Below are 23,725 nucleotides of genomic sequence, written 5' to 3'. Positions count from 1 at the left end.
ATTTACACATTTTTAACAAAAGAATTTTCACTTTAGGACACTGCCAAGTAGAATACAAAAATTACCAATTTCCTGTCCACATCTAAAACATAAATCTGAAAGAGTCTGATTCATTTTTTTTAATTTATAACTGAATTTTAAAGTTAATTTTAATTGCATTAGCTATTTGATTTCAGTAATTCATGCAATGCTTAGTATGCTTTAAACAAACTATTCTTTATTGTTAGAAAACTAATGTACTTTCTGTTTTTGATTGGCAGTTACTTTAGTAAGAGTTGCTTGGTTTCAAGAATGGTTCCCCAGCCCAATTTATAGCTAAGGAACTTGGAAAATAAACTTTAATCCATATTCAAAACATAATCTCTTTGTAGTCGTTACATATATTGTTGTAAATATAAATACATAAATATTTCTTAATATTACTATGGTTGAAAATAGGTCGGGAACAAAAGGAAATGCAGGATGAGTGAATATGATGCAGGATGTTCGGTTTAATTATGTATTGATACAAAACGATCATCATGTCAGAGAGACTGAATACTCTTTCCAGAAGGGAATAAGTTTAGTTACCTCAGTGCCTGATCTAAGACAATAAAGGTCCTTTCACACTTGCAAGTAGTCCCAGGAATTACTGGTCAATTGACCTAAAAAGGGTCTGGTGTGAAAGGAAAATATTCTCAATGCTGAAGTGAGATGACGTTAACTCACACCGGGGATAGGCTGCCTCAACCCCTTGGCATCTGCAGATGCTGGTGTTGCAATCAGACAAGTGTAGAATGGGCAATTGCATTCTGGGATAGACCCAAGTTTTTGCGTGAATGCAGGAACATGAAGGAAGAAAAGATTAAAATTAAAGTATAAGCTTTGTGGGTAAATCACAGCAAGAGGGCGAAAGAGAATAACTAGCGATAGTGGACAATTTTTAAACAGAGTGGGAAAGTTGGTAGTGTTATAGTACACAATTTATAAAGGCCATGGGAAAAAGTAACAGTGGACCTGTAGAAGGTAGAACAGTCCTAACCCTGGGGATGGCTCCTTGCAAATGTGAATATATGCATTGTCCCAGTTAAGGGTGGTCAAATGTGAACAGCAAAAATGCCATTCCTATCTTGGGACACTGATTTAGTGGAGTGCAAGTGTAAAAGGGGCTATTCAGCCCATCAAATCTACTCTGGCATTCAAATCATGGTTAATGAATTTTTCTTTTTAACCCTAGTCTCCTTCCTTCTCCACATAACTTTGAAACTCTTACTTTTCAAGAACCTATTGAGCTTTTCTTTAAATATACCCAATAACTTAGCCTCCACGGTCTTCAGTGTCAATGAATTTCACAGATACACAACAAGAAGTTTCTTCTTTTCTCTATTCTGGAGGGATATTTTTGTTTTCTGAAGCTGTGCCTCTGGTCCTATACTCTCCCATTACTGGAAACATTTTCTCCACTCTATCAAGCCCTTTCATTATTTGGCATGTTTCGATGAGATTCCCCCCCAGTCCTTACAAGCTCCAGTGGGTAGAGGACCGGAGCCATCAAATACTTCTTGCACGTTAACCATCTGATTCCTGAAAACACTCTTTTAAACCTCCTCTAGACTCTCCAATGCCAGCACATCCTTCCTTGGATATGGACCCAAAATTGATCAAAATTCAAAATATGGTCCTGCCAATGACTTAGAAAGCCTTCATATTATATCTTTCTTTTTATATTCTAATCCTCCCAAAAGGAGAGCTAACAATCCATTTGCTTTACAATTGAGTCAACCTGCAAGTTAACCTTTTGAAAATTCTGCATTGGGACTTCAAAGTTCCTTTGGATGTTTGCTTCCTCATTTTCTCCCCATTTAGAAAATGTCTGTGTAGCGGCTGTGTAGTGGGTCGAGCGAGCGCGCAGCACCACGAACCGTCACTGGCACGGTTCTGCAGGCTGCGGAACAACTAAACAAGCAGGTGAATACTCACCTAACAGCGGTACTGCATGCTGGAGATCGGTGCATGGTCCGACTGAGTATCCTGCCAGAAGGTGCAGGATACCCACAAGGGTCAATTTAAACCTGCCGGTCCTGTGGATCGGAAGCACTCCAGTAGCAATGTCCCACCTTGTCCCGTGGAGCCCGGGACATGCAGGATATAAAAGAAGATTGTAAAACCGTCCTGGCCAGAGAAGAAACGAGCCTTCCGTCGTGCATGCAGCCATCTTCAGCGCAAACTCCAGGAGATCCAAAATGAGTGGTGGACTAACCTTGCCAAACGAACCGAGCTCAGTGCGGACATTGGCGACTTCAGGGGTTTTTACGAGGCTCTAAAGGCTGTGTACAGCCCCTCACCCCAAGTCCAAAGCCCGCTGCGCAGCTCAGACCGCAAAGTCCTCCTCAGCAACAAGATCTCCATCCTCAGCCGATGGTCAGAACACTTCCAATCTCTTTTCAGTGCCAACCGCTCAGTCCAAGAATCTGCCCTGCTCCAGCTCCCTCAACAGCCCTTAAGGCTAGAGCTGGATGAGGTCCTGACCCGGGAAGAGAAATGTAAGGCAATTGAACAACCGAAAAGTGGCAAAGCAGCAGGTATGGATGGAATCCCCCCAGAGGTCTGGAAGGCTGGCGGCAAGACTCTGCATGCCAAACTGCACAAGTTTTTCAAGCTCTGCTGGGACCAAGGAAAGCTGCCTCAGGACCTTCGTGATGCCATCATCATCACCCTGTACAAAAACAAAGGCGAGAAATCAGACTGCTCAAACTACAGGGGAATCACGCTGCTCTCCATTGCAGACAAAATCTTCGCTAGGATTCTCCTAAATAGAGAACAAAATGTTCTCCCAGAATCACAGTGCGGCTTTCGCGCAAACAGAGGAACTATTGACATGGTCTTTGCCCTCAGACAGCTCCAAGAAAAGTGCAGAGAACAAAATAAAGGACTCTACATCACCTTTGTTGACCTCACCAAAGCCTTCAACACCGTGAGTAGGAAATCGGATGCCCCTCAAAGTTCCTCAACGTGGTTATCCAACTGCACGAAAACCAACAAGGTCGGGTCAGATACAGCAATGAGCTCTCTGAACCCTTCTCCATTAATAATGGCGTGAAGCAAGGGTGCGTTCTCGCACCAACCATCTTTTCAATCTTCTTCAGCATGATGCTGAAACAAGCCATGAAAGACCTCAACAATGAAGACGCTGTTTACATCCGGTACCACACAGATGGCAGTCTCTTCAATCTGTGGCGCCTGCAAGCTCACACCAAGACACAAGAGCAACTTGTCCGTGAACTACTCTTTGCAGACGATGCCGCTTTAGTTGCCCATTCAGAGCCAGCTCTTCAGCGCTTGACGTCCTGTTTTGCGGAAGCTGCCAAAATGTTTGGCCTGGAAGTCAGCCTGAAGAAAGCTGAGGTCCTCCATCAGCCAGCTCCCCACTATGACTACCAGCCCCCCCACATCTCCATCAGGCACACTGAACTCAAAACGGTCAACAAGTTTATCTATCTCGGCTGCACCATTTCATCGGATGCAAGGATCGACAATGAGATAGACAACAGATTTGCCAAGGCAAATAGCGCCTTTGGAAGACTACACAAAAGAGTCTGGAAAAACAACCAACTGAAAAACCTCACAAAGATAAGCGTATACAGAGCCGTTGTCATACCCACAATCCTGTTCGGCTCCGAATCATGGGTCCTCTACCGGCATCGCCTACGGCTCCTAGAACACTTCCACCAGCGTTGTCTCCACTCCATCCTTAACATTCATTGGAATGACTTCATCACCAACATCGAAGTACTTGAGATGGCAGAGGCCGACAGCATCGAATCCACGCTGCTGAAGATCCAACTGCGCTGGGTAGGTCATGTCTCCAGAATGGAGGACCATCGGCTTCCCAAGATCGTGTTATATGACTAGCTCTCCACTGGCCACCATGACAGAGTTGCACCAAAGAAGAGGTACAAGGACTGCCTAAAGAAATCTCTTGGTGCCTGCCACATTGACCACCGCCAGTGGGCTGATATCGCCTCAAACCGTGCATCTTGGCACCTCACAATTCAGCAGGCAGCAACCTCCTTTGAAGAAGACCGCAGAGTCCACCTCACTGACAAAAGACAAAGGAGGAAAAACCCAACACCCAACCCCAACCAACCAATTTTCCCTTGCAACCGCTGTAACCGTGTCTGCCTGTCCCGCATCGGACTTGTCAGCCACAAACGAGCCTGCAGCTGACGTGGACATTACCCCTCCATAAATCTTCGTCCACGAAGCCAAGCCAAAGAAATGAAAACCTGAATAAAGTCAGTCTTGAGTTGACTAATCTGGTGTGTGTGTGTGTGTGTGTGTGTATTACTTTAGTAGCTCTACCGTAGTAGCCGCTACAATTGGTGACCTGACTTCAAGATTCAGCTGAAGCTTGAGTCTACAGTTATAATGGACGCAGCTACAGCAGCAGTGGAAGCTGCTGCCACGGTAGCAGTTAATGCAATTGGATTTCACTTGCCTTCTTTCTAGACCCTCAACCTCGAGTATGCCTTATTCAGATTGAAACCCAGTTTTGTCTTTTGGGCATAATAGTGGAAGACACGAAGTTCTGGCATGTCATAGGTGCGTTGGACTCTGCTACCGCATCTCGAGTAAGTGACTTTATTGGCAATTCCCCCGGCGGAAAACCATTACACCAGCTTCCGCCAATTTCTCCAGGATACACTGGGTTTGACAAGATGTGAACGTGGCATGCGGCTTTTGAATATGCAAGGCCTGAGTGACAGGATTCATCAGACCTAATGAATGAGATGCTTGCATTGACGGATGGTCTTTCTCATTGCTTGCTCTTTGAAACCCTATTACTATCAAAGCTCCCAGCTTGTGACGCCGTACCCATTACTAACGTGGATTTCCACCATCCCTTTGACATAGCGCGGGAGGCTGACAGGCTCTTTCGTTTTCCAACACAAGAATCTGCTCAAATACAGCCCACTTTGGCAGCAGATACATCTCCCGCGTCCTACGAGCCTTTTGTATCTGCAGTTCAATCAAAAGACGGGAAACAAAAAAGCCAGCTGCCAGTAGTGGTAGCAGTAGTGCTAGTAGCTGGCACAAATACCGGCCTATTGTGTCTTCAAGACGACGCTGGTAAGTGCAAGTTTCTTGTAGACACAGGTGCTGAAGTCAGTTTACTCCCACTGAGCTATTTTGAAAGAACGCATAAACAACCACACCTGGCTCTTCATGCGGCAAATGGGACTACCATTCCCAGCTTTTGCATGTGACGGATCACAATTAGAATAGGAAGGATCATATTCCATTGGAATTGTGTCTTAGCTTCTGTTGCTCAGCCTATTTTAGGTGCAGACTTTTTATGATCCTTTGACTTACTGGTGGACGTGAAACGGAGGAAATTGGTTCATGCCACCACTTTTCAAACATGCCCGCTGGCATGCAGCAAAGAGAGAGTTTCCCAGCTCGGGGTACATATGCTGCACAAAGATGCCTATACTGCCCTGCTCAACAAATTTCCCTGTATTCTCACTCCTAATTTTAATGCCTCCAAAACAGCCCACGGTGTGTCTCATTACATAGACACTTTAGGCCCACTGATTAATGCCAGGACTCGTCGTCTTCCACCTGATAATTACTGCAAGCAGAGGCAGAGTTTACGGCAATGGAAGAGTTGGGTATCATTCGACGGTTCAATAGTCCTTGAGCATCACCATTACACATGGTACCCAAGAAAACAGGTGGATGGAGACCCTGTGGCGATTAACATAGGCTTAATGATGTTACTACATCCGACGAGTACCCGATTCCTCATAAACAGGATTTCACTGCCCATCTACAAAATTGCCACATTTTTTCAAAAGTTGATCTGGTCAAGGGATATCAGCAGATACCAATCTATAAGGATGATATTCCTAAAACAGCAGTTATTACCCCTTTCGGGCTTTTTGAATTTCTTAGAATGCCGTTTGGATTGAAAAACAATGCTCAAACCTTCCAGGGGCTTATGGACACTTTAGGCAGGGATTTGGAGTTTGCATACATTTATTTGGATGACATCTTCATAGCTCGTCAGACCGAGCAGGGTCACCACCTGCATTTGCGCTGCCTTTTCCAATGGCTAGAGGAATTCAGTCTTACCATCAACCCTGGCAAATGTCAATTTGGCAGATCCACCATTGACTTCCTAGGACACAAAATCAAGGTCCAGGGTCTATTTCCCTGGAGTGGGACCATTCGGCGCAGCGAATTTTGGCGCGAGCCATTTGGCACGGCCTGTTTGGCCCAGCCCATTTTACTGCAGACCCATTTTGGCATAGTAGTTTCCAGTAGTATGTTGATATTATAACCCATTAAAATGCCTTCAACAATTTTGACGAAACGTGGAAAGGAAAAGTGTTCATACGACAGATATATATGTATTTGATAGATATGCTGCTGCTAAGAAAGTTTTGGAGATGTGAGAGGAAGGACATTTGCAAAGCTCGAATTCACGTTATAAATGGTGAACTAGTGAAACAAATTAATGAACATTTGCTTGCAGCATTGGCATCTAAGGTGGAAAGGGATACCGTCATTTCAAAGATAAAAGTACAAGCTGCTGAAACTGAAGAGGGAACTGCACAAGTGATTAACGAGTGCCTAGAAAATTTGTCTGAAGCTTGCCAAGGAACGATGCCTAACAACAGAGGGCTGAAGAAAATGGTCCGTAGGACAAGGAAAGAAATTGCTGCTTACACAGTAAATCCAAGAAATTTAGAAGAACTTGTAATTCCAGATAGCATGCCATCCACAGTCTAACGGCCTTGTGGAACGTTTCCACCAGCATCTGAAGTCTGCACTTAAGGCCCGACTCACAGACCCAGTTGGATTGATGAGTTGCCATGGGTTCTACTGGAAGTGCGCACAACCCCAAAGGAGGATTTGTCTGCATCATCTGCAGAGATGGTTTATGGTTTGGTCCTTGCAGTTCCAGGGGACATTCATTTCACAACCAATTCTGACTTAGACATCCTTCAGCAGCTTCGACGTGGTATCACTATCAGTAAACCTGTTCCTACCAACTGGCATGGAACCCCTAAACAACATGTGCCCCCACCACTCCTGAACGCTGATTTTGTTTTTGTATGCAGACGGGTCCCAGGAGCGCCTTTACAACGACTATATGAGGTGAGGGCCCTTTTCGCGTGATTAAGAGGGACGGGGTTGTGTTTACTTTGGACATTGGGGGACATTCGCAGCTGTTTAGTATAGACAGACTCAAGCCTGCCCAAGTAGATCCCATTTCACCCATTCAATGCCCTCAGCCCAGATGACGTAGGCATACACCTAAGGCACATGCAACTGGTGTTTTAGTTTCTGGTGATGATTCTGGGGGTGGTAATGTAGCAGGCCAAGCGAGCACACAGCGCAGTGTCACAAACCGTCACTAGCACGGTTCTGCAGGCCGCGGAACTAAACAAACGTTGAATACTCACCTAACGGAACAGTACTGCAAGCAGGAGAACAGCACGTTATACTGCTGAGTATCCTGTCGGAATCAGTTTAAACCTGCCGGAATCAGTTTAAACCTGCCGGTCCCGTGGATCAGAAGCACTCCAGTAGCAATGTTCCACCTTGTCCCGTGGAGCCTGAAACATGCGGGGTATAAAAGAAGATTGTAAAACCTGAATAAAGTCAGTCTTGAGTTGATTAATCTGGTGTGTGTGTGTTTATTACTTTAATAGCTCTACTGTTACATCTGTGCCTTTATTCCTTCTACCATACACTTCCCTATTCTGTATTCCATCTGCCACTTCTTGGCCATTCTTCAAACCTATCCAACTCCCTCTCCAGAATCCCTGCTTCTTTAAAACTACCAGCCCCTCTACCCGTAAAACCATAAGACATGGAACCAGAAACAGGCTATTTAGCCCATCAAATCTGCCCTGCCATTTTCATATGTGGCCACAAATCCACCAATTCCATCATCTAAATAATTTACATACACCAGGAAAAGTAGCGGACCCAATACCAACCTGCATGGAACACCACTAGTAACCACTGTGGTTGAAGTAAAAACATAATTCTGAAGAAACTCAGCAAGTCAAATAATATCCTTTATATAGCAAAGGTAAAAATACATAACTGACATTTCGGGCTTGAACCCATTATTAAGGTATGGAAAAATGTTGGCAGGTAAGAGTAAGGGAGAGGTATGGTCACGAAGGCAGGATGTAATAGGTGGAGAAGGTAGGGAAGTCACAGCAGCAAGCAAGGGGAGGAGGGATGACTGGGTGAATAGAGAGGGAAGAGGGGGAAGGAGAGATGGAAGGGGAAAGTTGGGGGTGGGGGAGAGGGAGAGAGGAGAACAGAAAAATCAATGTTAATGCCATCTGGATGATGAGTGCCCAGACAGAAAATCAGGTGTCGTTCCTCCAATTTATTAGTGGTCTCAGTGGGATAGTACATAAGGCCAAGGACAGACATGTGAGTATGGGAGTGCAATATAGAACTGAAATGGTTGGCTACTGGGAGGTCTCTGTCACTGTGAAGGTGCTCAGCGAAGTGGTTCCTAATCTGGACCCAGTCTCTCCGATGTAGAGATAAAGGCCCCTTTATTCCCACTCTTTGCTTATTGCCTGTCAGCCAATCTTCTATCCATGCTTGTGATAGTTTAGCCATGTCAAGGTATAAGAAGTACAACCAAACCATAAAGTACAACATACAGAAAATTTATTAGTCACACTAGTGGGAATGAGTAGTAAATAGGGTGGGGTAGACAATGTCACCTCCCTAATACTGTTAAACCTCATTCAAAGTACAAGCTTACAGAGTACAATATTTAAGGAATTTTTACTGCATATAATTAGGTAACTATTTCCTTGAGAGTATTGCTACAGACTGAGGTGTTACAGTCAGGGCTTGCTCATTATTAAAGGCTGGAAATGGTTATCATCGATTGGCTTTCTATAGGCACTTTCAGGTGGCCAATTGCCCTGCTTGTAAAGCCACATATTTTGGCAATGTGCAGCTGTTGGGAGGCCACATGAATGTGCAGGAGGCGCCTGCAAGGCGAACTTTGTAACCCTCCTCCAAGAGGGATAATCGCCGCAGCACAGTGGGCTCCCCAGCCATCTGAATGCAGCTGCCTAAATTTCGGGATGACAGTCAGCTGGTGAGCACCTGACAATTCCTCTCCCAGCTGCCCCTTCCCCCAGTGCCGGACGTTGGGGCAGGGGCAGGTGGCTGGGCTGTCAGCGCAGGGACTGCAGGGCTAGAGCGGCCGGCGGGGGAGAAGGGAGTTGGGCTGGCAGCATGGGGACTGCAGGGCTAGAGCAACCGGCGGGGGAGAAGGGGGCTGAAGCGGCCGGCGGGGGAGAAGGGGGCTAGCCGAAACAATGCTGGTACCCAACTCAAGCGCCGTACTCCCTCGCCGACCGCCCCAGCCCCCGTTCTCCCCCGCCAGCCGCCAAGCCCCCCTTCTCCCCCGCCTGCCCCCCCAGCCTGCCTTCTCTCCCGCCTGCCACCCCAGCCCCCTTTCTCCCCCACCGACCGCCTCAGCCCCCCTTCTCCCCCACCGGCCGCCCCAGCCCCCCTTCTGCCCCGCCGGTTGCTCCAGCCCCCCTTCTCCCCCGCTGGGGGGTGCAGAGTGATCAGTGTAGGGACATTCCACAGGGGATGTCGCCGCGCTGGCTGTCCCAGCTGATAGCCAGCCATCCTAACATGACAGCCCTAGGGACAGGAGCTGGAATGCGCTCAGATGCGCATCCCGGTAGGTGCAGCTGTCCTTTCAGGTGGCCAGCGCTGTGTTTTTAGCACTGCCACCTGAACAGCAAATCAAAGGTCCGCTTTCGCTTCAGGTGCATTCTTAGCGGAGAATGCACCTGAAGAAGCCTTATATGTACATGATATAATTAAAAGATGTGAATTTGTGGCATACATAATAAAGGTCGTTTAAAAGGCCCTTTAAGACAGTGCAGAATGGTTAGCCTTAGCACATGTAAATGATTGCTTCCCCAGCAATCTTCATATTCATTATCTTTTAACAAGGTTAGCTGAATTCTAAATACTGAAACAAAGCCTCTGTTGACCCATTGGTCGTTCTGCAGGCTTTTGCCGTTTCCGCATTCTGCCTGACAAGATTGTCAGTTGGGTTGGTCCTGCTGTTGGCTGTTTTTGGGCGGGGAAACTATTTATGAATGGGCTGCGTTTAACAGCTCATTATTAGTTGCCCATTCAGAGCCAGCTCTTCAGCGCTTGATGTCCTGTTTTGCGGAAACTGCCAAAATGTTTGGCCTGGAAGTCAGCCTGAAGAAGACTGAGGTCCTCCATCAGCCAGATTCCCACCATGACTACCAGCCCCCCCACATCTCCATCGGGCACACAAAACTCAAAACGGTCAACCAGTTTACCTGTCTCGGCTGCACCATTTCATCAGATGCAAGGATCGACAACGAGATAGACAACAGACTCGCAAAGGCAAATAGCGCCTTTGGAAGACTACACAAAAGAGTCTGGAAAAACAACCAAATGAAAAACCTCACAAAGATAAGCATATACAGAGCCATTGTCATACCCACACTCCTGTTCGGCTCCGAATTATGGGTCCTCTACTGGCATCACCTACGGCTCCTAGAACGCTTCCACCAGCGTTGTCTCTGCTCCATCCTCAACATTCATTGGAGCGACTTCATCCCTAACATCGAAGTACTCAAGATGGCAGAGGCCGACAGCATCGAATCCACGCTGTTGAAGATCCAACTGCGCTGGGTAGGTCACATCTCCAGAATGGAGGACCATCGCCTTCCCAAGATCGTGTTATATGGCGAGCTCTCCACTGGCCACCGTGACAGAGGTGCACCAAAGAAGAGGTACAAGGACTGCCTAAAGAAATCTCTTGGTGCCTGCCACATTGACCACCGCCAGTGGGCTGATATCGCCTCAAACCGTGCATCTTGGCACCTCACAGTTCGGCGGGCAGCAACCTCCTTTGAAGAAGACCGCAGAGCCCACCTCACTGACAAAAGACAAAGGAGGAAAAACCCAACACCCAACCCCAACCAACAAATTTTCCCCTGCAACCGCTGCAACAGTGTCTGCCTGTCCCGCATCGGACTTGTCAGCCACAAACGAGCCTGCAGCTGACGTGGACTTTTACCCCTCCATAAATCTTCGTCCGCGAAGCCAAGCCAAAGAAAATGTGTCCATTAGTGTTATTGGGAGAGGTGATGATGGATTGTTGTCTGGAATGTTATCATGCCTGTGTGGGTCTAATGCCTATTTCTACAGTCACAGCAATTGTTTAAAAGTCTACTCTACCTTCACTTAATATAGTTGTGTCAAGGTATCCAACATATTAACTCTATTACACTTATACAGCACATTTATTTCATGACATTATTAACCAATACCACATACCTTTCCCATAATACCATGTGGTTGTATCTTGTTTAGAAGCCTCGTAAACCACATTCACTGACACCAATCTCTCCAATGTAACCTGATAGCATTTCTGCCCATCCTGGTTGTCGTCATCATCGTCACTTACTGGGTCACCTTCTATATGGCGAATAGTGTCTTGCTTTCTCTGTCCATAATTGCCTTTCTTTCCAGGAGAAAGTTGATTGGGAGAATGTCCATACTAGGTTTTTTTTAAGCTTAAGTTTCCAGCTTTGCTCCTCTTTGCATGGAGTAACAAACTATGTTTCTCCTGTTAAAGGTGGGTTTCATTTAAAGTACATTTTAATCCCATTAAGGAAAATTATGTAATCAATAATATTTATCTGAGGAGCTGTTAGTTCTGGTGTACATGGTCTAACTTGTTAGGTAACATCACCTGTGGAATCTGATTTATTCTTGCTTCCTAATGAATATGTCAAATACTATGTTTTGTGAAAATGAAATGACGACTAAAAGCATAACTTCTGGTATTTGTTTTTTAAAAAAAATCAGAACTGTGGATTAGTTTTGATGCCTTTAAATTTTTTAAATATCAGTTCAAATTTTAATTTATAAATATTGGATTTATAATGGGCAATTAATTTTACAGACAGAAGATAGATATCTTCCATAATACAGGTTGAAGATGAAACATATTGGTGTATGTTGAATATTATGCAACAATTTTATAGTTATGCTAATTATACTGTCATAATCAATCATATTTTTAAATCTTAATTGAGGTTTTACTTGGTGTCAAAAAAAATTCATGTTCTTAGTATTGTTTCACCTTACATATTTGTTGCATGATTTTTCATGTAAACACCTGTGATTCAGTCTTGCTATGTCAATTTTTATCTGTATGATTGATTCCTTTGGCCAAAGTAGTACTAGATCAAGTTTCTACATGTTTTTTCCATACACGTTCATCTTTTAGTTCCTGGGAGTCCACATTATCAATGGACCTCTCTTGGAGCCAGCTCAGAAAATTGATGAGATTAAGCACATCATCAAATTTCTATAGGTGTAATGTGCGAAGTATACTGAGTTTACATTGTGGTCTAGTTTGTTAAGTTATGTAACAAGTTGATACAATTACAAAATAAATATATAGCTTAGGGGTAAGGTTAGATTGTGGGAGTTTAGGCCACATTTTGCAAACATTTGAAATGCAAAAACCTGTGCAGGTGGAGCCTTAAAGTCTACAGTATTTTACAGAGACAATGGAACTGCTTTGTAGAAGGTTTTTACAAATATATGTTAATTGGACCATGTTTTCACAGGGCCCAGGCTCAAGAACTGAAAACCGGTTGCTTTTAAGATTGGTTCCAGAAGTTTAAATTGCTGTTTGAATGTTGCTATTCTAAGATGGGTCATGTGGTTTTGCAAAAAGAGAGCGAGACAGACAGACAGTCAGTTTTACTGCAGCAGTTGGCGTTGAAGACTGCAAGTTTTTCAGACCTGCTGCAAGACCCCATTTGAAGAGAGGTTTTGAGTTCTGTGTTCAGCCTATTATAAACCCTTGTCGTCATTTACAAGAGGCTTTGGTTGGTTATTGGGTTTCTCCTGTAATGAGGGAAAAAGAAAACTCTTTGTGGTAACCTGGAAGAAAAGGTTATCTTTTGCAAAACCCAAGAGGGGGCAAGTTTCTTCGGCAAGAGACTGAAGTGGCTGATTGAAGTAGATCAGTTTGTGTGAGTCCAGCGAACAACAAATATCTCTGGAACCAACAAGAACCTTCCTGAGTGGTAACAATTTAAGTTAAAGCACCAGAGCCTGGTGAAGATAATAAATGTTAAATTCTGTGCACAGTATGGAAATTTGCCTGATAGCAGTGAGCTTGGAGGTGAAAAGTGAATGATTGAAGAGTGAAACAAAGAACTTACCTGAACACATACACATTACATACTCGGGCACTTAGAATTAGAGGGGGGTTAAGTAAGTTTATATTAATAAGTTAAATATTAATCTTATTATGTATGAAGAAAATTAAAAATATTTTTTGTTTAAGTAACCATTGTCTTGGTGAATTTCTATTGCTGCTTGTTTTTGGAATCTTTTGGGCTCATAGCATGAGTTCCAAGGAATACAGAAGGCTGCAGAAAGTGGCAAAAAGTCCATCACGAACACCAATCTCCCATCCATTCAAAGCATCTATGTGAGACTGCCTTAAGAAGGCAGCTAACATCATAAAGGGCTCCCATCACCTTGATCACAACCTCTTCTCACACCTACCTTCAACCTGAAATCCAGCACCTCTAAATTCAACAAAACATTTATCCATTAGATGTCAGACACTCGAGCCTCCCCATGCATCCCTAACCCTAACCATAAACTAGTCTGGGACCACCAAAGGATCTGATTGAAATGTCACTTTTTTTCCTGATGCTAACTGCAACTGGTTATATTTATATATTGATCCTTTTATAGTTAATATCTCCTTTTTCTGTCATGTCATATTTGCAGTAATTTAATGTACACTATTGTAGTTGGTGAATTTTGCGTATGTACCTGTTTGAGTGCAGCATGGAAAAAATTCAAGGCAGCTGTAATTTGAAGGAACTGAAGAAAGGACTTAGCAGAATTAGAGGGGGGCATGAGAAGGCCTTGGCAAGTAGGATTAAGGAAAACCGAAAAGCATTCCATGCATATGTAAACAGAAGGATGACTTGAGTGAAGATAGGGCTGCTTTAGGATAAAGGATACTGCCTGGAGGTAGGGGAAGTCCTAAATGAAGACTTTGCTTCACTATTTACCAGAAAAAGGGACTTGGACAATGTAGGGTCAGTTTTGCACATGTTAATCTGCGACAGCAAGTTGAAGTTCAGAAAGAGGACGTATAGGACCTTCTTAAAAGCATTAAGATTGATAACTCCCTGGGACTAAACGAGATATACTCAGGTTACTATGGGAAGGGAGGGAAGAGATTGCTGGGGCATTGGCAATTATCTTGACATCCTCCCTGGCCAACAGGAGTAACCAGAGGAATGTAGAATGGCAAATGTCGTCTTGTTTAAAAAAGATGATAGGGAGAATCCTGGGAATTATAGGCCAGTAAGTCTTATGTCAGTGGTGTGCCAACTATTGGAGAGGATTCTTAGAGACAGGATTTATAAGCATTTAGAGAAGCATAGTCTACTCAGGAATAGTCTGCATGCCCCTGAGAAGGGAAGGATATGCCTCATGAACCTAATTGAGTATTTTGAGGAAGAAAAAAAATAGAAATTGATGAAGGCAAGGCAATAATGTGGTATACAAGTAGTCCCCAACTTCTGACTGTAAAAAATTGTTATCGAAGGATTGGTCATATCGCGGAATAGATACGTTGGAATTTTGCCTGTGCTCATGGAGTACTGAAGTCTTCAAGCAAACTTTTTAATCGAGTGTTTTTTCATCATAAATTTTTGTTGTATTTAACAAACTATAACAGGGATTCGGGGCATGTAAGAGCCAAAATGTACATACTTACTTTGTTCGTTGGCGTCCCGGAGTCCATAGGCTGGGTATGGCCATCTTGATTCCTGTGCACATGAGTGATTCTTTGGTTGGTGCATGTGCAGTGGGTTCATGTATTGGAGTTTGGTTGGCGCATGTGTGAGAGTTAAGCGCCCTGACGATATTGAATTCGTGCCCTTAACTTTCGTTCATGTGCCAACCAAACTCCAATATGCAAATCCACTGTGTCTGTGCTAACTGAACTCTGATATGTGAACCCACGGCTTATGCGCCAACCGGAGACACACATGCGCATAGGAATCAAGATGGTCATGACCAGCCTATAAACCCCGGGATGCCAACTAACAAGGCAAGTGCACACATTTTGGATCTTACATTCCTTGTTATAGTTTGTCAAATACAACATAAACTCCGTAAATTTTATAATTATACTTATTTTTTTTTAATTCAGTCGTATGTGTGGAAGAATGTAAGTTGAGTAGGTCATAATTCGGGAAGTACCTGTGTATGGATTTTCGTAAGGCATTTGACAAGGTTCCCCTTGGTAGACTCATTCAGAAAGTTGAGATATGGGATCCATGGAATGTGGGCTTTATGGATTCAGAATTGGCTTGCCTATGGAAAGCAGTGGGTAGTAGTGGATGGACTATATTCTGCTTGGAGGTCAGTGACAAGTGGACTCTGCACGGATCTGTTCTGGGATCCTTGCTCTTTGTGATTTTTATAAACTACCTAGTGGAAGAATTAGAAGGATGGGTCAGTAAATTTGCAGGTGACACAAAGGTTAGAGGTGTTGTGGATAATGTAGAAGGTTGCCATAGTTTACAATAGGATGTGTACAGGATGCAGAGTTCAGCGAGAAATGGCTGATGGAGTTAAATCTGGATAAGTTTGGTGATATATTTTGGAAGGTTGAACTTGAAGGCAGAGTATGTGGTTAAAGGCAGGATTCTTAATAGTGTGAATGAACAGAGGGACCATAGATCTCTCAAAGAGGCCTCACGTACCCAGAACAACTTAATACCCATGACTCTAGACAGTAAGATCCTGGACACCTGGTTCCAGAAAGGGATAAGGTGTATTGAAGATTGTAACAAGTGAGGGCACCTCATGTCATTTGAGCAACTGAGGAATAAATATGATTTGTCTAATAGAGCATTCTTCTGCTATCTGCTGCTAAGATTTTTTTTTGAGGGACAAAATGGGACCATCTATGACCCTGCCTGTGTGTGGTGTCATGGAGATTCTAATTCAAAAGAGCAATGTGCATAGGTTTATCTCTATAATGTATGTCATATTCCAAGGTGAAGGCCCAAAGCCATGCTTACATGGGTCGAGAGAAAGTTGGGAATTGGTCTTGGTCACAACAGTCCATGAATGGTGCTGGTCAGATTTGTGTCTGGACTGCATGACAGCTCTTATTAATGCCAGTTACAGGTTGATGCAATACACTTTCCTGAATCAACTGTATTTCATGCCATAAAAAAATTACATAAATCCAAACCAAATCTCAGAAATGTGCTTTAAGTGTGGTGTGGAGATTGGAACCTTTATCCATTCAACCTGGCTGTGTAAAAAGGTGAGATCCTTCTGGGAGAACCTGGGGGACATTCTGAAAAAAAATTACGAAGGTGGATTTTCCACAGGATTTGGAATTGTATCTTATGGGGAACATTATGGATATGAGTTTTAAACTGTCCAGATACCAAATTCAGTTTGTGAAGGTCTCCTTGGCAATAGCAGTCACATGGAAGTCTGACTCACAACTAAATATTACACAGTGGAATATAGAAATGCAGAATTGCATTCCCCTGGAGAAAATCATGTACAATTTAAGGAGGAAATATGACACATTTGTTAGATAGTGGCAACCTTATCTGAAATATATTGGTATGCAGATATAACTATCCCTCTTCGGAACAAGGGTACTGAAACAATCTGTCCCAACAGGCAAACGATTGGGATCAATGAAGTGAGATGAGGCGCTGTCGACATGCTCTTTTATTTTATTTTATTTTTCATCCTCACTTTGGTTGTCTTTTTCCTAGGTTTCTGTGGGAGTCTTGACCCCACCAGTATTTGTGTTTTTCGTATCTTTGTAAGTTTTATGGCTTTATTGTCAGTTGTAATCAGGGAAGGGGTTGTAGGGGTGATATAAACAGACTCTGTATGTCATATTGGTGTTGAAAGAGTTTGTATTGTTTGTTTGAATTTAAGTCTTTGAAAATCAAAAATAAAATATTCAAAATAAAAAGGTGGCCGCATAAGTTGATAGGGTAATTAAGACGGTGGCTTTCATTAGTAGAGGGAATGATTCCAAGGTAATGTTACATTTCTTTAAAACTCTGGTTAGGCCACACTTGGAATATTGTGTTCAGTTCTGGTCACTTCATTACAGGAAGGATGTGGAAGCATTAGAGAGGGTGCAGAGAAGATTTATCAGGATTTTTCCTAGATTGAAGACATGTCTTATGAAGCAAGGTTAGCAGAACCAGGGCTTTTCTTTTTGGAGTGAAGAAGGATGGGAGGTGACTTAGAGGTCTATAAGATTACTAGAGGCATGGATAGGTTGGACAGCCAGCACTTTTTTCCCAGGGAAACCGTAGCAAATACTGGAGGACATCTAGGTAAGATGAGCATAGGAAAGTTTAAGGAAGTCATGAGGGGTATTTTTTTTAATAGAGTGTAGGGTGTGCCCAAATTGCATTGCCAGAGGTGGTGGTGAAGGCTGATTCAATAGTGATTTAAAAGATTCTTGGACAGGCACATAGATGCGTTTGAAGTAGGGAAGGTTTAAATTGTTGAGTAAGTTTATCATTGCAAGCTATTCGGGCAAATATAACTTGTTCATTTAATAATAATTAATTTATTCTTCAGGTGATTATTATGTCTTGGCTAATTTTATGTCAAATATATTGATTTGACAGTGTTCAAAATAAAAGACCTGCATTTGTACAATCCATCACACATGCATGGTTCCTGGGTGGGCATCAATCAGCCCACGTTGAATGAAAATAAACTATCAGTGATCCTGAGGGACGCTCCTTATAATGAAGGACAAGAATGTAGAGCAGAAAGATCTAGGAATAACGGTGCATTGTTCCCTGAAGGTAGGAGCGCATGTGGATAGGGTGGTGAAGAAGGCCTTTAGTATGCTTGCCTATATAAATCAGTGCATAGAATATAGGAGTTGGGAAGTAATGATGAAACTGTACAAGGCATTGGTGAGGCCAAATTTAGAGTACTATGTGCAGTTCTGGTCACCGATTTATAGGAAGGATATTAACAAGATAGAGAAAGTGCAGAGAAAATTTACAAAAAATTTTGCCTGGGTTTCAGCATCTGGAATATAAGGAGAGAATTGAGCAAATTAGGTCTTTATTCCTTGGAACGTAGAAGGGTGAGAGGGGATTTGATAGAGGCATTTAAGATAATGAGAGGGATAGATAGAGTTGATGTGGAAAGGCTTTTCCCAATGAGAGTAGGAGAGATGGATACAAGAGGTCATGGGTTGAGAGTTGACAGGCAAAGGTTTAGGATAACATGAGGGGAAACTTCTTTACTCAGAGAATGGTTACTGTGTGGAATGGGCTTCCGGGAAAGGTGGTGGAGACAAGGTCAATTTTGTCATTTAAGAAAGAGTTGGATAAGTATTTTGATGGGAGGGGGATCCAGGGATATGGGCAGAGTGCTGGTAAGTGGGATTAGAGGAGGGTACCTGAATCAGTGTGGACTAGAAGGGCCAAATTGGCCTGTTTCCATGCTGTAATTGTTATATGGTTATATAGGTCAGCACAATACTGGGCTGAAGAGCCTGTACTGTGCTGTAATGGTCTATGTACTTGCACATCAAGGTTTTCTTTTTATCAAGTATTCTTTAGGAATGCAATATTAACATTCTGATAAAAATATTAGTGTTTTTCTAGTTTATAAATTTCTTCAGTCTTCCGATGCAAATCCAGCTGATTTTCACTTGCTTCAAACCTAAATCGTCTGAATTAAGAAACAAAATAACTTTTTATTCATAATCAGTAACTGTCATGAAACTGGTCTGGTCCCCTCTTTCCCTGTCTTTGAGCAATCCCTGTTCCCACTGTCAAACCTGCTCTTCTTGCTCTGCAACTGCCACCACCTCCCCACAGTGCCTTCGCTGTGGTCCCCTGGAGAGACGCAGGGAGAAACAGAAACGCTATGCATTGCTGAAAGCTCAATCATGGTACCAGTCCATTCCATTGTTGTCACTATAACCCTGACTGCAATGCTCATAATCTCGATGCCATTGAGGATGCCAAGCCACCACACTGCTCTGGAGATTAACTCAAGCACCATGTTCCATCAGTCCACTACCACCGCCATTTTGTCCCATTAATTGAAAAATGCTTTAAAAATGTATGGAAAAATTCTCATGAAGTCAGAATTTATGTCAAGTCATCCATAACCCAGGGAGCCCCTGTAATAATGTAGCCATCCTCTTGGATCTTTAGTAATAAAATAGGGTATACTAAGTGCTGTTTCTGTAGTACATTGATTCTGTTTGCAAGCTTCCCACCCTCAAAAGCAGTGTTGTGTTTATAGCATGAAATAAAAGTTCAAACAGATGAAGAAAAATATCTATCCATCAGTAGACTTGAAACAAGCAAATAAAGTCCTTTTTACAAACTGCCAATAAATGTGTAGATAAGCAGGGATCGAGAGAAATGGGGTAGAGAGAAAAATAGAGAAAAGGAGGAGGGAAATCGGGTGGGGGGGGTGAAGGAAATACTGTACTGACAGAAATCAGATATAAAAGGGAGATATGTAGGACTAAATGGAAAGGCACTGAAAACATGGCAAAGTGGTAAATTAAGAGATGGAAACATGAAAAGAAAGAGATCAAATGAGACTAATTTGGAGAGATTAGTGACAGGCGCATCATGAAAATATTGGCTATGCATGAGTCATGACAAATAAACAGTCTGAATGCACAAAGGACAGCATATAAACGAATTAGAAAACAGAAACAAGCTAGGATAATGATATAAAATTCAAATATTTTGTTACTTACTCAACTGACATTTATGGCAATCCAATTTGTTTTTCGTAGGTTACAAATGGTGTGGGTGTTTATCATGAATCGGATGAGCTCGCAGAACAGTTTTCCCCAGAGGCGACGTATGATCCTCGGAATAATTATTCTGTTGATTGTTGATGTCATCTGGGTTGCATCGTCTGAGCTTACTTCAGTAAGTACCGTGGTCTTACTATTGTCTTGTCTGTTTCTTTTATTGGACTTTTAAAAAAAAAAGTTGTTTCAAGTAATTTTGCGGCAATAAAAATGCTTGAGAAATTCACAAAGGGTATTGACATTCAAATTTATTTGAACAAGCAGGCAAACATTTTGGAACTTGTGTATTGAATTTAAAGGGAATATCATTTGAAAGTTTATTATGTTTTTTTTTAGCAATTGATGTGCTTTAATAGAATGGATGATATTCTAAGTCTTTTGCACCTTTTTGATTAAGAATTGAAAAATCTTTTTGCTGGAAGAAATTATAAATTTGGTCTTCCTCCTAGATGATCCATACCAAAGTAGCCTTACATTATTTATAGAGGGTCAGTGTATTTTACAATTATGGTACACAGAGTTTCTTCAGCAATTTTCATGACACCCCCATAATTAACTGCAATTCTTCCAAAAAAAACTTGTTGGCTTACATGTATTTTTCTTTCCTACTGTTTTTAAATAGATGCCAATGTTGCCAATGCAAATAAATTCTGATATTGAGGATTTATCTGTGTTTGGTAGAAACACCTTGGCGAGCACCCTGTCAAGTCCTCTTATTCTTATCTTTAAAAATTAAAAAAACTGCAAGGCATTATCCTGCCTAATATTTTAGCATCTTCATCAATATATGCAAGCTTGCTTTTAGAATTGATTTGAAAGCAATTTTTCAAAAAATCTCTCAACCTTGAATATACTTTATAGCTGAGGATCCACAATTATGGTTTGGAGAATTTCAAACATTCACAAATATGTAGGAAAAGAAATTCCTGAGATTATTCTAAATCCATATCTATATATGTCGAGGTAAAATTGATTACCCATATATAAATAAATGTTGACAGATGTGAAACTACGACAAATTACAGTATATGCCCTGAATATCCAATAGATTTTCATATCTGGTATGGTCCCATTGTAAGTATTTTACACAGATCAAAGGATCTGCAAGTAAGTTGGGGTTTTTTCCAAGACACATGTATGTATGTATATATGTAAGTGTAGCATGACTAATGTACGGCAGCATGGTTAGCACATCTCTGTTACAGCACCAGACACCAGGACCAAGGTTCGAATCTTGAGCTGTCTGTAAGGAGTTTGTACATTCTCCCTGTGTCTGTGTGGGTTTCTTCCAGGTACTTCAGATTCATCCCACAGTTCAAAAATGTACTAAGGGTTATATGTCAATTGGGTATAATTGGGCAACACGGGTTCTAGGGCTAGAAGGACCTGTTACTGTGCTATATGTCTAAATTTAAATTTACAGTGGCCCTTCAAGCATGTTCTGCCATTTATTGTGATCTGATCATTGCCCTCATCCAGTTTCATGTCCTTAATCCTTGTTAGAAAGCAGACAGTTAAATGTAACCATCTCAGCCCTCACTATTTTAATGACTAAACACCCACAACTTTCTGAGGTAGATTCTAAAGCAACACAAACCTCTTTTTTTAAAAAAAAATTATCCTCCTCATATCAGTCTTAAATGGACACTCAACTGTGCTCCCTAGTTTTGGTTTACCTATGGGGGAAAACATCCTCACATTACTTCCCTGCCAAACTCCTAATATCATAAGTTTAACGTGACAACTCTCACAGTTCTAAGCCTGAGTAAAAGCAGGTATAGATGTATAGCCCAATCTACTCAATTTTAACTAATTTTATTGTGATCCATCCAGTGATTCATCTTGTACCATCTCAAAGCTAGATATAACCTTCCTTGAATCTCCGAAATTGTTAAATTATGTTTATAGTTGAGAATATAACTTTCAATATGTTGTATGACATCACAATAAACTGCCATTCAAGCTCTCTCTGTTGTCAAGATTTCTTTTCTTCCTTGTCCTATTCTTTGGCTTGGCTTCACGGACGAAGATTTATGGAGGGGGTAAAATGTCCACGTCAGCTGCAGGCTCGTTTGTGTCTGACAAGTCCGATGCGGGACAGGCAGACACGGTTGCAGCGGTTGCAGGGGAAAATTGGTTAGTTGGGGTTGGGTGTTGGGTTTTTCCTCCTTTGCCTTTTGTCAGTGAGGTGGGCTCTGCGGTCTTCTTCAAAGGAGGTTGCTGCCCGCCAAACTGTGAGGCGCCAAGATGCACGGTTTGAGGCGATATCAGCCCACTGGCGGTGGTCAATGTGGCAGGCACCAAGAGATTTCTTTAGGCAGTCCTTGTACCTTTTCTTTGGTGCACCTCTGTCACGGTGGCCAGTGGAGAGCTCGCCATATAACACGATGGTCCTCCATTCTGGAGACATGACCCACCCAGCGCAGCTGGATCTTCAGCAGCGTGGACTCGATGCTGTCGACCTCTGCCATCTCGAGTACTTCGACGTTAGGGATGAAAGCGCTCCAATGAATGTTGAGGATGGAGCGGACACAACGCTGGTGGATGCAATCTAGGAGCCGTAGGTGATGCCGGTAGAGGACCCATGATTCGGAGCCGAACAGGAGTGTGGGTATGACATCGGCTCTGTATACGCTTATCTTTGTGAGGTTTTTCAGTTGGTTGTTTTTCCAGACTCTTTTGTGTAGTCTTCCAAAGGCGCTATTTGCCTTGGCGAGTCTGTTGTCTATCTCGTTGTCGATCCTTGCATCTGATGAAATGGTGCAGCCGAGGTAGGTAAACTGGTTGACCGTTTTGAGTTTTGTGTGCCCGATGGAGATGTGGGGGGGCTGGTAGTCATGGTGGGGAGCTGGCTGATGGAGGACCTCAGTTTTCTTCAGGCTGACATCCAGGCCAAACATTTTGTCAGTTTCCGCAAAACAGGACGTCAAGCGCTGAAGAGCTGGCTCTGAATGGGCAACTAAAGCGGCATCGTCTGCAAAGAGTAGTTCACGGACAAGTTTCTCTTGTGTCTTGGTGTGAGCTTGCAGGCGCCTCAGATTGAAGAGACTGTCATCTGTGCGGTGCCGGATGTAAACAGCGTCTTCATTGTTGAGGTCTTTCATGGCTTGGTTCAGCATCATGCTGAAGAAGATTGAAAAGAGGGTTGGTGTGAGAACACAGCCTTGCTTCACGCCATTATTAATGGAGAAGGGTTCAGAGAGCTCATTGCTGTATCTGACCCGACCTTGTTGGTTTTCGTGCAGTTGGATAATCATGTTGAGGAACTTTGGGGGGCATCCGATGCGCTCTAGTATTTGCCAAAGCCCTTTCCTGCTCAAGGTGTCGAAGGCTTTGGTGAGGTCAACAAAGGTGATGTAGAGTCCTTTATTTTGTTCTCTGCACTTTTCTTGGAGCTGTCTGAGGGCAAAGACCATGTCAGTAGTCTGCATGTAAAACTGCATGAGTTTTTCAAGCTTTGTTGGGACCAAGGAAAACTGCCTCAGGACCTTCGTGATGCCACCATCATCACCCTGTACAAAAACAAAGGCGAGAAATCAGACTGCTCAAACTACAGGGGAATCACGCTGCTCTCCATTGCAGGCAAAATCTTCGCTAGGATTCTCCTAAATAGAATAATACCTAGTGTCGCCGAGAATATTCTCCCAGAATCACAGTGCGGCTTTCCTTGTCCTATAAGCCATCAGTAAATGAGCTCCTGAAATACTATTTCCTTGAAGAAAAACTAAAATGTTCAGTTTCATCTTCATTTATGTACATGCGTATTCAAAT

At 42.9% G+C, this 23,725-nt stretch overlaps 1 protein-coding gene across 5 annotated transcripts in view; it reads left to right on the top strand.

Annotated features, from left to right (window-relative positions):
* Nucleotides 1–23,725, top strand: part of LOC138762033 (solute carrier family 35 member F5-like) — a 126,959-nt gene that overhangs the window by 20,105 nt on the left and 83,129 nt on the right. For all 5 annotated transcript variants that reach the window (XM_069935218.1, XM_069935215.1, XM_069935214.1 and 2 more), the window contains exon 2: nucleotides 19,934–20,072. In XM_069935218.1, the coding sequence (XP_069791319.1) occupies nucleotides 19,934–20,072 (139 nt within the window). The remainder of the gene's footprint in view (nucleotides 1–19,933; nucleotides 20,073–23,725) is intronic.

This window comes from Narcine bancroftii, chromosome 4 (assembly GCF_036971445.1).
Source record: "Narcine bancroftii isolate sNarBan1 chromosome 4, sNarBan1.hap1, whole genome shotgun sequence".
Lineage (NCBI taxonomy): Eukaryota > Metazoa > Chordata > Chondrichthyes > Torpediniformes > Narcinidae > Narcine > Narcine bancroftii.
This window is presented reverse-complemented; position numbering and strand designations above follow the sequence as displayed.